The 15887-nt window shown below is 38.7% G+C and overlaps 1 protein-coding gene across 4 annotated transcripts in view; it reads right to left on the bottom strand.

Annotated features, from left to right (window-relative positions):
• Nucleotides 1-495: 495 nt before the first annotated feature.
• LOC123757116 (RRP12-like protein) overlaps nt 496-15887 on the bottom strand; it is a 33281-nt gene continuing 17889 nt past the window's right edge. For all 4 annotated transcript variants that reach the window (XM_045740501.2, XM_045740500.2, XM_045740502.2 and 1 more), the window contains exons 7-18: nt 14428-14652; nt 13114-13382; nt 12387-12480; nt 9923-11326; nt 8442-8562; nt 7615-7881; nt 6383-6533; nt 4891-5035; nt 4084-4276; nt 3161-3288; nt 2463-2629; nt 496-742 (exon numbers count right to left, since the gene is read on the bottom strand). In XM_045740501.2, coding sequence (XP_045596457.2) covers nt 643-742; nt 2463-2629; nt 3161-3288; nt 4084-4276; nt 4891-5035; nt 6383-6533; nt 7615-7881; nt 8442-8562; nt 9923-11326; nt 12387-12480; nt 13114-13382; nt 14428-14652 — 3264 coding nt within the window. In that variant the 3' untranslated portion in view covers nt 496-642. The remainder of the gene's footprint in view (nt 743-2462; nt 2630-3160; nt 3289-4083; nt 4277-4890; nt 5036-6382; nt 6534-7614; nt 7882-8441; nt 8563-9922; nt 11327-12386; nt 12481-13113; nt 13383-14427; nt 14653-15887) is intronic.

Below are 15887 nucleotides of genomic sequence, written 5' to 3' on the forward strand. Positions count from 1 at the left end.
TTCTCTCTCGGCATTCCTTTTGCATCTCTTCTTTTCAATGGGGCACTTCCTACCACACTGTCTCTTGGAACCACTCTCTAATATTTTCAAAGTGTAAGTTATTATCTCTCCTGCCTGTAGGGAAGGATGGTACCCAACCACTTGGACTGGACTGTACAGCGATGGTCTCACTTCATGCAGGGCAGCATTCAAACCACTGACTATCCAAGTGGTTGGGCGCCATTCCCTTTCCCCATCCCATCCCAAATCTTTATTCTGACCCCTTCCAAGTGCTATATAGTCGTAATGGCTTGGCGTTTTCTTCTGCTAATTCTCTCCCTCTCCCGCCTGCACTCTAGGGAATACAGATTTCAAATTACTGTATATGCGATCCCAATAATTCAGATGATAATGAGGAGTCCACTGTATACAACACTGTTTCGACTGGTTAAATCGCAAGATTTAGAGTAAAGACAGTTTGAACAATTTATAATAGGTAAAATTAAATAAATGCAATAAAATATTATATATTTAATTAAACAATATATCTATACAATGATGTTTGTGAATCATGATACAATGATGGTATCATGAATGTGCTAATGCTTGTGAAAGCTAATGAAGGAGTCCTCTCAGAAAAAAAAAATTCACTTCAAGTTGTCATTACTTCTTGTTGCGACCTCTCTTCTTGCTACCCTTGACAACACCCTTTCTTGCTCCTCTCACTAGGCTGGTAAACTGTCCATCGTACTTGGCTTTCTTCCTGCAAGAGCAAATACAATGTCTTAGAATACATTCAACAGTAATTGGTATATATTCACACACTAAGATATGTTTATTCATAAATGAAAGTGTTGTACATTTTTAATTTTTTCAATATGACTTACTATACCATAATTTTTTTATCCACATAATTACCAGTTACTGCTGTTGCATAGTATGAGCAGATACCAAAAAAAAGGTCATAATTCCCCAGCATAGCAGAGGAAACGGCCTCTTCCTTTGTTATTCATCACTGCATATCACATATTATGACCGGTATGGAGTTCAACCCAGACAAATGTCTGGACACCACCACCAGTACACCCTCCACCCAGCCCGAGAGTCCCAAGCTGGCTGCAAGACCTGTCGGTTCCCTGTTACATATAGGTAAACCACCGGATACAGCGCCGGCTCATTGTTCCAAGCCTCGGTAACAAAAGATGCGACATCATCATCAGGGGTATAAATACCCATGACCTTGGTCACTTCATTAGTCCCATCAGGTGCTCAGGGGAATAAACGTTACTACCTCCGCACGACACTTGCCTCCCGCTTCTTTGTGTGCAAGTTTTAGTGTTATTATGAAAATACTTCAGTGTCACCCATATTTTTTTGTTCACGTAAGTTTGTATATGTATTTCTGTGATTATTATATGTCTTGTGTGTTAGCCAAGTATGTCAACTCCAGGGTGTTGTATATTTTTCATATTTGTTCATTTTGATATTAGAATAAATTGTCATAACTTTTTGCTTGAGTATTCCTTCACTTATGTGCAATTTTCACACTGTAAAGGCCAATGTGGCACTTTTTTTTTAATGTGAAGTGCGTGCCACATTCCATCTGCCTGGTATAGCCGCACTACTGGGTCACGCTACAAGTCTAAATATTGTAACACAAGCATAAAGAACATTTATTTATGACATTTTCCATCATCAGTAGATTCAGCACCTGGCCTAAATCAAACTAATTTTGTATATACAGCTTGTGTAACAGAGATCCCAATTTTATAGTAACTAGATACCTGGTTACCCAGTGGGCACAATATCCAAGATTAACATTAATTCAACACGGAACAGCATTATGAAGATTGAATTAATGTTACTCTTTAATTATACTGTGCCCACTAGGTAGGGGTTATCCCTACAAAAACAAGTTGATGTACAGGACCAGTTGGGTGAGAATTTGTCATCCACCTTACATCTCATGAGACAGCCACAGCATATAAGGAATTATTTCTAAAATGTTTGAAGTTTTCCTGCAAAGTCTGAGGTAGTTACCAATGGCTGAAATATGTTGACAACACTAGGTGAAGGCACACCATGAACAAGTCTACGGAGAAAACACTGTGCTAAAAAGCAGATAAGAGTATACAGAATGAGAATGATATTTAGCACCTAATTGCCTGTGATATTAGAAATTTGTTCAAAGAGAGGTTAGCAATTAATTTTTTGTTTTGTGGTAGACACACCAACATTTTTTTTATCATGAAGATGACGCCTTTAACATAAGAAAGATATCAAACACTTGTCTAATAAACTGAAAATTGTGACCATAAATCTGGTACAAAATTATAAAGATAAGTATGATGGAGTATTAATTCTGAGACCAAGAACTGGGATTTTATATTAATGAACTCTTTTGTACCATTGTACCTCATTACCATATTTTCTAAAATTTATACCTAAATTTATATACTTTATAGAGCATACCACATCCATACCTTTTATTTAGTCTGTCCTTTGAAAACTGCACATAGGCATATGGAGACATTTTGCCTTTCTTCATCATGTCACCGCCAGCCTTCTTAGACCGAAATTCTGATCCATAGTCGTGGCGCTTCTTGGTTGCCCTCTTCTTGCTGTCTGTGTTGGGACCTGAACTGGCAACCTGCATAGAAGACAACAGTAACTATTTTTTCTTGAGGTATAAAGAAACTACAGTAATACAAAGAACAAATTACTACCATGACAATGGTTTCCAATTACTTAATGAAGAACCTTTATGATGAAGTCACACCCAGGACTACTTAAGTCTATAATTAGGCAGATGTCACAATTACTGTACTCTAGCTAATACTAAATTCTAAAAATAAAAGCTGAACAAACCCCCAGGGTTGGGGGATCCCTGGGGGGGGGGAGCCCCTAGAGAGAAGGGGGGGGGGGGTGGTGTTGGGTGCAGAAGTGTATATTACCGAGAAAGGTGAGAGGGAAAGGAGGGGGGGGGGGGGATGTCGAGAGTTGTGTGAGAGAGCACGTGAGTGAGCGAGCAAGTGGGTGGTGTGTGTGAAGAAAGCAAGTGGTGCATACAGAGGCATGGGGAATTTGTGGGTTGGTACTTGAAGTAGGTGGTGGTGAGAATGGATATAGGTGGGGCAAAGTGTGGTGCAAGTGGGAGTTTTGAGATCACAATATATTTTACCTTGTTAGGAGGTTCTGTTTGTTCATCGGATCCGCCACTCAGTTTCCTCTTACGATTCTTGATCTTCCCGTCCTGAGCTCCCTCTTTCATGCCAAGGAACTCATCGATGTCCTCCATGAAGCTCATCTCTGTGAGAGCAAGCCATGCTATTATTCCTTCACTCAATATTTCTTATTTAAAGAGTTCATGTGTTCCAGACACATGAACTACACTTTCTCAATTCTATTCAACACAATTCATTATACACACATACAATTGTAGCTTAGATCAAAGTAACTGGTCATAAAATATTTGTATGTAGGACTGTGCCATCACATGACTCTCAGAAGGACTGAAACACATGTAGAAAGCAAGTAGCTTTGTAACATCACATACATACACACACAACATCCCTTACATTTCATCTACTGAAATATATTGTACCACACTAACAAACATTACTTGGATTTTGTAGTTTGCTATTCAAACATTATTATGCACCAACTTAACTATATTTCTCACACTTGGGTAAAAAGTAGTCTGATGAACAGAGAAAAGTGATATGCTGCAAAATGAATTTTTTCTTATGTTGAGAGTAATGTATGTGTTGATGTATATCACTCTCAATGAAAGGATTCAGAAAGCAACTTTTAAAATGGTCACTATTCGCAAATTTAGTTTTATTAATAAATTACATTATTCCCCAAATACACCAAAGCATGAGGATAATTATACAGTATAATTTTTTTTTTAATTTAACATAATTATCCAAACAGTTAATTTTCTACTTATTGTCAAAACTTTATAAATTACAAGAATCTAGAATTAAAACAATATTTATAAAGTAAATTTAACTTCCTTCAAACAGCAATATAAAATCTAATGAACACCAAAGAGTAAACAAATTTAGCCTAATAGAAGACCAAGAATAACAACACACTTACTTGTGGTGCCGTCTGTCTTCTCTACACTCCCATCGTCTGTAATGATCAGCTTTCCCGTGATCTTGTCCACTTTGAAGCCACCACCACCTGCATCACCCTTTGTGGACCTGCTATCATAGTTTGCCTTCATAACAGGACGCTTGGAGACAATAGACTGGCCAGCTGATGAGTCTAGGAAATCCACTATATCATCCTGCACCAAGAAACAGTGAGAGTAATGATTGAAGAGACCATAAAAACACTGGCAATCATGTAGACACACCAAGATGTGAACTGATTTTATAATGAAATAATTTACACCTTTAATGGGCTTTATAAAATATAATTTAGATTTGCCCTTACAGGCAAAAATACCTCACTGGTAATAAATTTTCTAATTAGAAATGCTATCTTTGTTTTCAACTGTAAATGGTTAAAAAGATGAATAAACAAAAAAATTGCCGGAATAATTCTCCTTTAATATATTTATAATAAGTGAACGAAAACTTGTACTCTATGGAAGCTCTAAATCTCTCATCATTTCGTTGTCTCAATTACACGCTTAGTCTCCACGACGCATTTGTCACTCCTTCAGCATACAGTATTTAGCACCACTCATAACCTCCATACTGGAACAATACAAGCCAACTGTCATGGTTTATCAGCTGCTTTTATTTCCTGCTCCAAACTTTTATTAGAGGGACCACGTTCCTTTTAACCATTACCTAAACCTATCCTTACGATTTAATACTACATAACAGTATAAACAAAACTGAGATTAAAGAAATAAAATAATTCTAGTAACAATAACAGACATAATGGCCTTACACTGTCCTCTTTTATCCAGGTACTCTTCTTATTGGCTTCCTCTCTGCCTTTACCTTTAGGTCTGGCTTTCTTCTTGCCTTTTCCCTCCTGCTCCTCCTCATCATCGTCATCATCAGTGTCTATCTCATCCAGCACTTCATCCAAACTACAAGGTGGCAAGAAAGCAATTATCACTATTTTACTTGTTGTTAGGTATTTGGAAAAACACACTTGGTACCAAAGGTAAGATAAGCCTATTCTGAAAGCAGGCTTCAAACCTCTAAGGGAAAAAAATAGGCTGCTGAAGTATATCTAAATGTGTGTATACAATGGTATCTGGTATATATATAGAGTGAACTAAGCTAATTCACATTGTTTTAGGTGCATCAACATAAAAAAATTGTGACAAAACTTAAAAATATCAATACAGAAATAATTTAAGTGTGAATGACCAGCTAACAAACTTTTTCACTGCAAAAAGTGACCCAGCCTCCTAGATATCAGCTCGCTGATGCACATAAATCTTTCGTATTATTTATGGCAGGAGAATTTTTGGCCCAGGGTTGGTTGAAGACAAGATTCTGGTCTCAAGCCCTATCGTTTCTACCCCTCCAGCCTATAAAGGTGAGGGTGGGGCTGGATTTCATGGTAGGTCTACCTCACTTCCAAAACCTGCATTATGCAGGGTGGCCTTGCTGTTGAACTTTGTAACAGCTTAAAAGACCAAGCATGAACTCATTAAATGGCAACTGCTTTAGAGCATGAGGAGACCATGACCAATGCCAAAGAGAAAGACTAGGCCAAAAAAGGTTGATTAGCAATTACACATCTGATGCACACACCCAAGGATTACCTTGAGGTGGTTCCAAGAACCAATGTTTTAATTTCCTAGTCTCTTCAGGAATGACTGAGGCAACATGGGAGACCTATTGACTTTGTGGTAGTTCACCTCAACTGTGGGTTATTCTTTGATCCCCATATGCTCCTCTGCCCTGTATAGGGGGAGAGAGGTGGGGGAGGTTTAGATATTGGTCCTTGCTCTTGTGGGTCAAGATTGTTACAGGAGCCTAGTGCATCAACTGTGGTTCAAGGGTGCCAGTGCTGTACACTCTAGGAAGCCATTAAGTAGGCTGACCCAAATATATGGTTGGGTTCAAGGGGACACAGAGGTATGATACTGCCACCTGGTGGTGGTCAGTGTAGGCAGCCAGGCACACAAGTAGTTAGTGAATACCATCGTTAGTGGTCCCAATGATGCCAAGGGAGGGATTGGAAGCACCTCAAGCGTTTATGAACTGCCTCTTTCAGTAATTCTGGGCAGGATCGGGTATTTCTTCAGTGCCTCTCTAACATGCAAGTTTGCTTGAAAATTTCTTGTAGCACCGATGCTAGTAGGTTTACCGACGTTCTGACTCTGCATGATCCTCCCCAAGGACACATGAGAAGCAAACCTAAAGTAGTAATCAAAAGTGACAACTCAGTGCCAAATGATACTAAAATGTTGGAACACTACCTAGCAGGGAGAGCCCGAGATTTGAAGTCGTCATCGTCACTCATGCCTTCGCTGTCTTTTCTTGCTTCCCGTTCTCGCTGCTTTCTTGCTTCTAATTTTCGAAGGTTTCGGATGCGTTTATGCAGTATAGTATCACCTGATGGCACCAGAGCTGGTAATGGAAAATGTTATAGTTAGATGTCAAGTACTTATACTATGGGTCTGTGTACATCTAAGGATGTGCATACATGTGTGTGTGTATATGTATATGTACGTTTGTGTGTATTCACCTGGTTGTGCTTTCGGGGGTTGAGCTCTGCTATTTTGGCCCGCCTCTTAACTGTCAATCAATCAACTGTCACTAACTACTAACAATTTTTTTTTCCACACACACACACACACACACCCAGGAAGCATCCCCCGTAACAGCTGTCTAACTACTAGGTACCTATTTACTGCTAGGTAACAGGGGCATCAAGGTGAATGAAAGACACTGCCCATTTTGTTTCTGCCATCACCAGGGATCGAACCCGGATCCTAGGATTAATTTCGACCAAAAACATATTTATAATCTTTCAAGTGTTCTGACATCAAGTTTCGTGTTACATCTTTCATTTTGGTATCAAATTGTGTGCACTCTAAAGGCGCTTATTTTGAAACTATCCCAAAGTCGATCGATAATAAATGAATTTTATACAAATATTTTTTTACCGGACGCACATCATGTCCGATGCTCGGACTTGAGAGAAAAAAAATCGGACGCGATGGTCATTCGAAGAGTGCGATAGTGCTAAATTAACATTTTAATGCAACAAATACACATTAACTTCTCAATTTCTTACACTTAGCCAACTGCTTTATGCAATAACGTACTCTTGTTTTGATTTTTTAGTCACTGTTTATTTTGGAGTGGTGTGTGTTGCTTTTATCATATCCATACTTTATCATATTTTGGATATGTTATATAGGGTACATATATATGTACCCTATATAGCATGTCCACAATGCTATATATGGTACATGATATAATGGCAATGAATGGACAGGTATTTATTTTTGTTCAATATATATACCACCACTTTCCACAACTACACAATATGGCTAATGCTTTCCCACCCCTGTGAGTAAGAAAGGGGATGATGATGGTGATGGTGATGGTGATGGTGATGATAATGATGATGATTATTTACCTGTTCTTTCTCCACAAGAAACATGACTTCAAATGATTCTGAGAAGAACAATTATTTACTCACCCGTTATGCGATCTGCACCAAACTTGCGCATCAATCTGACCAAGATGTCACGCGTTTTCAGCCTGAATTTTCTTTGACAATCTGGTATGATATTACAAAGAGCCTTAACAATTGTATCTATATGGCTGGACATGACAGGAACAGGGAAGATGATGAAAGCCGATTTGATGAAAGATAAACAGGAGCCAACAATTTCCCGGGAGTTGCAAAGCAGCTGGACGCACATGTTTTGCATAAGCAATTCAATCATATCATCAGATATGATATCTGTAAAGAAAATGAAGAATGACAATATTAATTATATAATTCAATAAAATCAGGCAAAACACACACAAAAATGTATTAGCAGTTAAAATTATTATTAACAGATCACATGGAAAGAAACAGTTTCAAAGTTTCTTTGATACAGTATATTGTTAAAGCCTCAGTTCAGCCTCTACATGGATAATCCTCCCACTCCTGCTAGTTTATCCGTCCACCTAACTACTATCATTATCCCGACTCTCACCATGCTGCTCCCACAGTCAGTATCTCACACCATCCACCCAAACACAACCACTATATTTCAACCTCACCCCAATTTCCTTATTATTATCCACTCATCCACTTCCCCCTTCCATTATCCTCACTTATCCCTATGTCTTCCCTATTACCCACTCATACACACCTTTCATTATTATCCACACACACACCCTAATATCTAACATCCTTATCCTCTCACCTTCCCAGATATACAATAATATTAATACTGTATTCTTAATACATCTGCACATACATGTTCTTTAATTTACAGCTGTTGAGTAAGAAAGAAAAATGCATATATATACCTTTATACTGGTATGTGAGTGAAGTGATGGCCAAGATAGAGTTGGCTGCAAGAACCGGTGAACCAGCCAGCCCCGCCAAGAGCAACTTCAGGCAGTGACGTACAGTGTCCTCCCCTGAACACTGCAACAAACCATTTAATTAATGTGAGGAAAATATAAATGTACTTGACATTCCTATGAGGGAGCACAGTTTTATACCAAGCCTCAAAGAACATGGAAGAATTTAGCCGTTACACTGGTTTAGTGTTGCTGAATGGATTATCTTTGGGTCTACCTCAGAAAATGAAGAAACTGACATTTCGGTCCATCCTGGATCATTATTGACTCGACTCGATAATGGTCCAGAACAGACTGAAATGTAATCAGAATAATAGTCTAGAACAGAAATGAAATGTGACCAGGATTTTGATAATAGCAGCATTGTACCTATAATTAGGAATGTGCATAGTATAAATTCTATGATACAAATACTAATATTACTGACAACCCAATACAACATTGTACTTGAAAAATCCATGGTAAAAACATTCAAAATACTAAGAAAATATTATACTGTACAATATATTCAATATGTACTGTTAGAATTTAGTGCAAAATATGCATGATTAGGATGAACTCTGATAACCAGTTATAAGATTACATATTACACTCGCCAGAAACACTATGATTCATAATGGTGCATGAAAATGTAGTTAGATATACTGTACAGTACTGTATATATAAATAGTGTATATGCAGCACAATAACAGCAAAAAGTTTTACTGCTCTATGAATATAATAATTGTACCACTAATATGCACACCATATTTTTTAGTATAGTGATGGTTCACACATTTTATTATATAAATTTATCGCATTATACACTAATGAATAATATTAATACAAAAGAACAGTGACAAACAATCAGACATTGAAATAACCAAGTAATAATTTCTTTAAAAGACAACCCCCAGCCACACAGCTTGGCTGGAGCAGACCAGCCCAGAGGTGTACTGACAGCCCCGGCCTCTTGCCACACTTCCTCGTCCTATCACAGCCAAAATATGTCACATACATTTTTTGTTTTTTGCTCCGTGATCAGAGAAAGCATTTTAACAATATCAGAAGGATTTTATTTATTTTCTTGCACACCAGGATCAGCAATTAATAGCTGTGCAGCCCAGGAGTTAAAACAAGTAATATGAGCTAAATGAGCATTTAAGATGAATATGAGACCTTTTTGGTTAGAATATGTGGCTGTGTAGAACATTTATGAAAAAAGTACAAGGTAGGTAAAGAATGTCATGTGAATACAGTACAGTATATGCAAAAGATAGAAAACATGACACAGTACAACACACAATTAATAAGGAGTCAATCACAAAGTTGATTTTGAAGATGAATGAAAACTGATGTTTAAAATATCATTAGGAAACTGAGAAAACTAATTGATCAGGATAGAACTGGAAAATGCACTTGAAAGGTGCATCAGTGTATCTTACCTGAAGATGCTTCTGGATTGTGGAACCAACTTCTGACAGAAGGAGAAAGGCTGCTTTACGTGTGGCTTCAGACATGCTCCTTCCACAGCACATGACACACTCCCCCACTACTTGGTTCAGGAGGGCATCTCTACTTGATGTTTCCATGTCACTTCTCAACTGCAGCACAACTTGTCTAACACATCTCAAACGTGGAGCACGTGAGCTAGGAGCTGCAGTGGAGAGCGATTCCAACAATAACTTACAAAGTTCATCCAGATTATTCATTATGAAATCCTGACCACCCTCTGATCCCACACCTAGAATTTCCTCCAGCAGTCTATATGCAGCTTTTTGCTCCTTGTGATCTTTTGCCGAGCCGATCAGTGGTTTTACTTTCTCATAGAGGCGATACAACAAACTACTGTCCAGGTAAGGAAGAAAGGCCCTGGCCAGGTCCAAAAATGCCTGTTTTTTGAAGCTGTCAGTTTCATCATTATACTTAGTCATGATAAGTCCTAGATATTCTTTACATTTTGCCATAGGGATGATCTGTAGATAAGTTCTGAGTGTGTAATGTGCAGCTTGTCTTTGACCAGAACCTATAGTAACATTCTCTGTAGCTTTTTTGCCTTTGTCCTTAGGTGGAGTAAGATAAACATTGAATAAAGCAGGGATATAATTTTTAGAGTAAGTGAGTAATCGTCCAGGATTTTCTATGTTATCGTTGATCATGTTGCGCAGAGCTAACATAATGTTTGACCTCGTGTCATCGCGGAATTTGATGTGGTCACATAAAATACGTGCAAACTTTTCATTGCTGAGAGCCTGTTCTACATCAGTTGCTTTATCAGCAAAACTTGGCAGCATAGCCCAGATCTGCCTTTCCACTACCTGGTAAGCCTTAGACAGAAGAGAATTTTCTTGGCCTTTTTCTTTGAGCGAGTTCAGAAGCATAAAGCATTTGCCCGCTATATGAACAAAGTAATCTTCAAAGTAACACAGCTGCGTATTCTTTACATATTTATTAAGAACAGGGAGAACCCAAAAATGTTTCTCATCTTCAGCAATATTGCCTGTCACCTCAAGCGGCACTAGAGCCATTAGTGACTTGGGTCCCAAAACACTCACTGCTGCACCTATGGCTTGCTCTATATACATGCGGTGAGGCAAATGCGAGTTTTCCATTAACTCTGTTAGGTTTTTAAGACAAGGCTCCACCATGGATGCAAAGTTTGGGCCAATTACTGTGAAACACACATTCAGGCACTTGAACACTTGATCCCATGCGGATTGGAATTGGAACGAGAGTCCCCCTTCGACAGCCCGCATGATAGTTGCCACGTGTCCCTGGTTGCTGGCGAGAAATTCCTTGCTGCAGTTGGCTACACATTCTTGCAACAATACTTCAAATGATTCAAACACCTGTGCCAATAAAAAATAAAAAGCAATTAAAATTCTGAACAAAGAAAAACATTTGTGCCTTACAATAATTAAATAAAACAATCCTGCATACATATACAATGCAGAACAGGAATGTATGTGCTGTACATTTTTTCAATAATTCAGAACTTCTAATTATTATTATGGTTCACAGTCCTATGGAAAGAGGGATATAGTGGAAACTAATGTTAGAACTATATCAGCTAGCCATAGTGAGAAATAAAAAGGGCACACTTTTCACGTACTGATGGCTCTCTTTCTTTGGCTACATGATGGCTCTTGGTACCATTTGGTGGTCTACCCATTTCTCTAGCTCCACCACTACCTATGTAATAAATATATATTTTTTATATTCTTTGGCGTTATTCCTTGAAAAATGCACTGTGTCCCCCTCTTTCCTGAGCTAGCTTGCTTGGTCTGGGCTTCAAGCGAGGGTTGACAAAGACAAAGACACCGTTATGGTAAAAGATGCTGCAACCTGATAGTGGCATGGATAACTTTGACTATTAAATGGTAGTTACTCAGCCTGTCTTTCTAAGGTTTCCCAACATCAAGAAAATGGTCAATTTAATGAAGTGTCCTCTCCTAACCTACCAGAGGACCCAAAACAGAAAACGGGACAGTACATCAGTTTCGTGAGCCGCTTCCATTTTCTAGTACAACAATTTTTGGCCTTGGGTAATGCATATGAGCAAAATGCAACAATCTTTGTAGGACAGGTTGAGTTACTAGTGATAAGTTGAATTCTTGAGTTTCTGATTATCACTTGCATCGGTGTTGACAGTATTGCTATCTCTTGAATCATAGCTAGCAGGTCCCTCAGTAAAGGCTCAAGTTAGATCATGTCCTTTAAAAAAATTTCTTGACAAGACCATTTGTAAAGATAATCATCATGATAAGAGTGTCTGGTGTGTGATATTAACCCTGGGTAGACCTCATAGGCACTGAGATTAGAGAGTATTCAAAGGGCCTTATCTTACACACACTAGTTAAAATAATGTGAAATTATGATGAGAAAAATAGTACCATAAAGTATACCCACCTTTGATTGCACTTCACTGTGGTTGCTCTTCCAGTAAGGGACAAGTTGCTCAAACCATGAGGCAATGAATTTCATTCCCTGGTCCTCATTTAATCTGGAAAATAATGGTTAATGTAGAAATACTAAGTGGACATATTTCAAGTACCTGTAGACAATCTAAAAGAGTAGCCATAGATCAGTTTATATGAGACTACAGTGGTGTAATGAGTACAGTGGGTACAATGTGTACCCCATACCCATCCAGTGAGTTAATGGAGAAAGGTTACAGAGGTACATAATGAGCTCAGAAATTGAACCCCATTTAAGGGGCCCAGTGCTCAGAAATATTTGTCTAAATATGAAATACAGTATAGTGAAAAATTTTCAACACATCTCCAACTTACTGGCTTCAGCACTGTGAAAGTTTCATCCCAAAATTTTCAGAAATGGATTTCGGACAAATTTTTTAAAAAGAACAATGCCTATTAACTAGAACTGAGGGATAATACAATAATAAAGAGATGCAAGTACCTGTTAACATCTGTTACTTTCATCAATGTCCATCAATTTTTTTTGAGGGGGGGGGAGGGATTTTTGTTATTTTATTTACATTTTTATATTTTAGAGGGATATTTTAGTTTTCTTCTTTGTTTATTATCTGATTTTACATCATCAGTGTACATCAACAACTGAAGCACTCAATAGTTCTGATAAAGGGCAACTTTCCTAATGATCCTTAAAAACTTACTGGAAGAGATTAATATGAGCTACTGTAAGGACTGTTATCCAAGCACTGGCTGGTTGTGGATCGTTCATCCCTGGGATTACTGCCAATGAACGACTGGAGGCACCAGCTGCCTCTGTTGTCAAAGCACTGATGAGAGCAGCGTTAATGTCGGCTGGAAATGCAACTGGTGAAGGTTTGGAAATGAAGAGGCTGTAGAGAGCTTGCATGGCACAGGTGTTGGTGAGGGATTTGCCCAGTTGCATGATTGAGAGAACACACTCACACACACACTGTTGGGTGAAATATATTTTGTTATTCACAATAAGTTGCAACAGTTTAGGAATGAAAATAATGCCAGAATAATTCACTGGTTAAATTTGAAAGACAACACATATGGTAACAATATAAAGCAATAAGAACATAAAGATTGATTTAGGAAGATAAATATGAAGGTATTAGAAGAGAGGTGGTGCATGCCTTTCACCATTAATGTATGGGTATTTGGTATCATTCTATATTTTGTTATTCAGTGGATAAGATGTCACTGAAGAAGACATGGTACACAACCAACAGCACATAAATGGCGTGAGACAATGAACAAGTGGAGGCATCTAGAGAAAACAGCTTGCTCCATAACTTTTTTTTGCTTCACTTGTGTTTGTGAAAATAAGTTACTAAATTTTTATTTGCTATGAACTACAATGCCCCCCCACAATGCCTCCAAAAAAGGGGGCTCTGTCCAAATTACTAAGTCCCAAGCTCTTGGCAAGCTCGGCCTAGAGTTGGAAAGGGAACAATGACTGATGAGCAAAGATGTTAAGAGCATCAGCCAAGTGTGTGAGAGAACCTAGGTTCATTCCTACAAGATGCTGCAGCAACCAAAGCTAATTTTAACACTGAGGAAATCCTCCATCAAATTCCACCTTTTAAGGCTCTGAGAGCAGGAAACCATGAAGTTGTAAACTTCTGAAAGGTCATGTCATCCAATCTCCCCCCTCCCCCCAACCCTCTTTCCCCAGTCCACAAACACCTAACCCCCACAATCAGGCAACAGGGGAAATGAAGACAAAGCCTTAGACAAGAAAACATCCCTAAACACAACCTGTGTATACCCACCAAGTGCACAAGACAACACCACCACCTCAGAAAAAATAAGCTACTGTAATTGCACTGAACATGTAGAACACTTATTCTGCAACAAACTTTGTGCTTTCAAGTAGGATATAACTTTACATTTAATTTACTTTTAACAACAATTAACATTTAAAACTGGCCTTTCTGCAATTAATAATTGTTGTATAAATGATCAAAATACAGAACACTCTGAACAATTACCTTTAACTGTTTCCTGGGAAAAGCCATTATGACTTGTCTAAGAAGGACAAGAATATGTAGAGTAGTTTTGGTATTTCCCATCTCAACCGCAGCTCGGAGTTGAGAAATACAGAACTCGGCCACTGCTCCTGCCCCTGGATGACTATACTTGGGCACATCATCACCCACCATGAAGGAAGAACCCTTTAGAATAGCACTCAGGTTATACTGTGCCGTTTTCCTGATCTGAAAATTGAAAATGTGAATAATTGTAAATTGGTTTGGTGAAAATTTGTGCACAAAAATTATACTGTATCTAGAATTTAACAAGCTTCACACTTAAGACCAAGAACAATTATTGGCAGCATAACTCTTTCATATACACCATGTGTTCAGTGTGTATACATACAGTATTTATGTAGCATACTGTACCAATCAAGTACAGAATGCACTTGATTAGAGAAGTGAGAATGAAATTGTGTTTTTAAGGGTAGCTTAGAGTATTAGATTAGTATGATACCTGCAAGTTATGGGAAAAAATTTCCACTACAAACCACTCGAGAATAAATTAATAGGTGGAACTGGTGTGTACAGAATAAATAACAATGGCTATAGACTGAAAAATTTAGGTAACGAGAGTACAGTATGCAGATTATGTACATTACCGGTAAATAGTAAGTAAGAAAAATAATAAAGTTACCCACATCATAATGAATGCACAAATGTGCTTAGGAAAGAAGAATGGAAAGACAGATAGGACTCAATAAGTGGGGCTGTTCTGGAATAATTGTCTGACTCTAGAGTGAGGATATTCAGAATTTGGAACAAGGATATCATCAGACTCCAGATAAGGAAGAGGGGGGAGGATTTTTTAATGCTTTCGACCAGAAGGAGGTGTAGGATGGAGAGGAGCAGTGGTCACAATGCAGTTCACAATGTCAGTAAATCTCAACCATTGGACAATGGATAGAGGGGGCAGGAATAAGGGTGGATGCATTGGTGGAGATGGAGCCTGGAGGGGCCTGCATTGGTATTGCAAGTGCTGAGTGAAATGGGAAGGGAAGGGAAGGTAGACCTTTCTTCCCTTGAGGTTATCTTGAGATGATTTCAGGGCTTAGTTTCCCCGCGGCCCGGTCCTCGACCAGGCCTCCACCCACAGGAAGCAGCCCATGACAGTTGACTAACTCCCAGGTACCTATTTACTGCTAGGTAACAGGGGGCATCAGGGTGAAAGAAACTCTGCCCATTGTTTCTCACTGGCGCCCGGGATCGAACCTGGGACCACTGGATCACATGTCCAGTGTTCTGTCCGCTCAGCCGCCGGCCCTGTGGAGGACAGTGGCCGAGAGAGGCACTCCCAGCCAGACTGTGGAGAGGCAGAAGACTTGAGTTCTCTCTCTTTGCCTACTAGCTAGGACCCAGCTGACAGAAGCAATTACAACAACAAGGACTGCATATCTCTCCTACAATTCTTGAACTCT

The sequence above is a fragment of the Procambarus clarkii genome, chromosome 13, assembly GCF_040958095.1.
Source record: "Procambarus clarkii isolate CNS0578487 chromosome 13, FALCON_Pclarkii_2.0, whole genome shotgun sequence".
In the NCBI taxonomy this organism is placed as follows: Eukaryota; Metazoa; Arthropoda; class Malacostraca; order Decapoda; family Cambaridae; genus Procambarus; species Procambarus clarkii.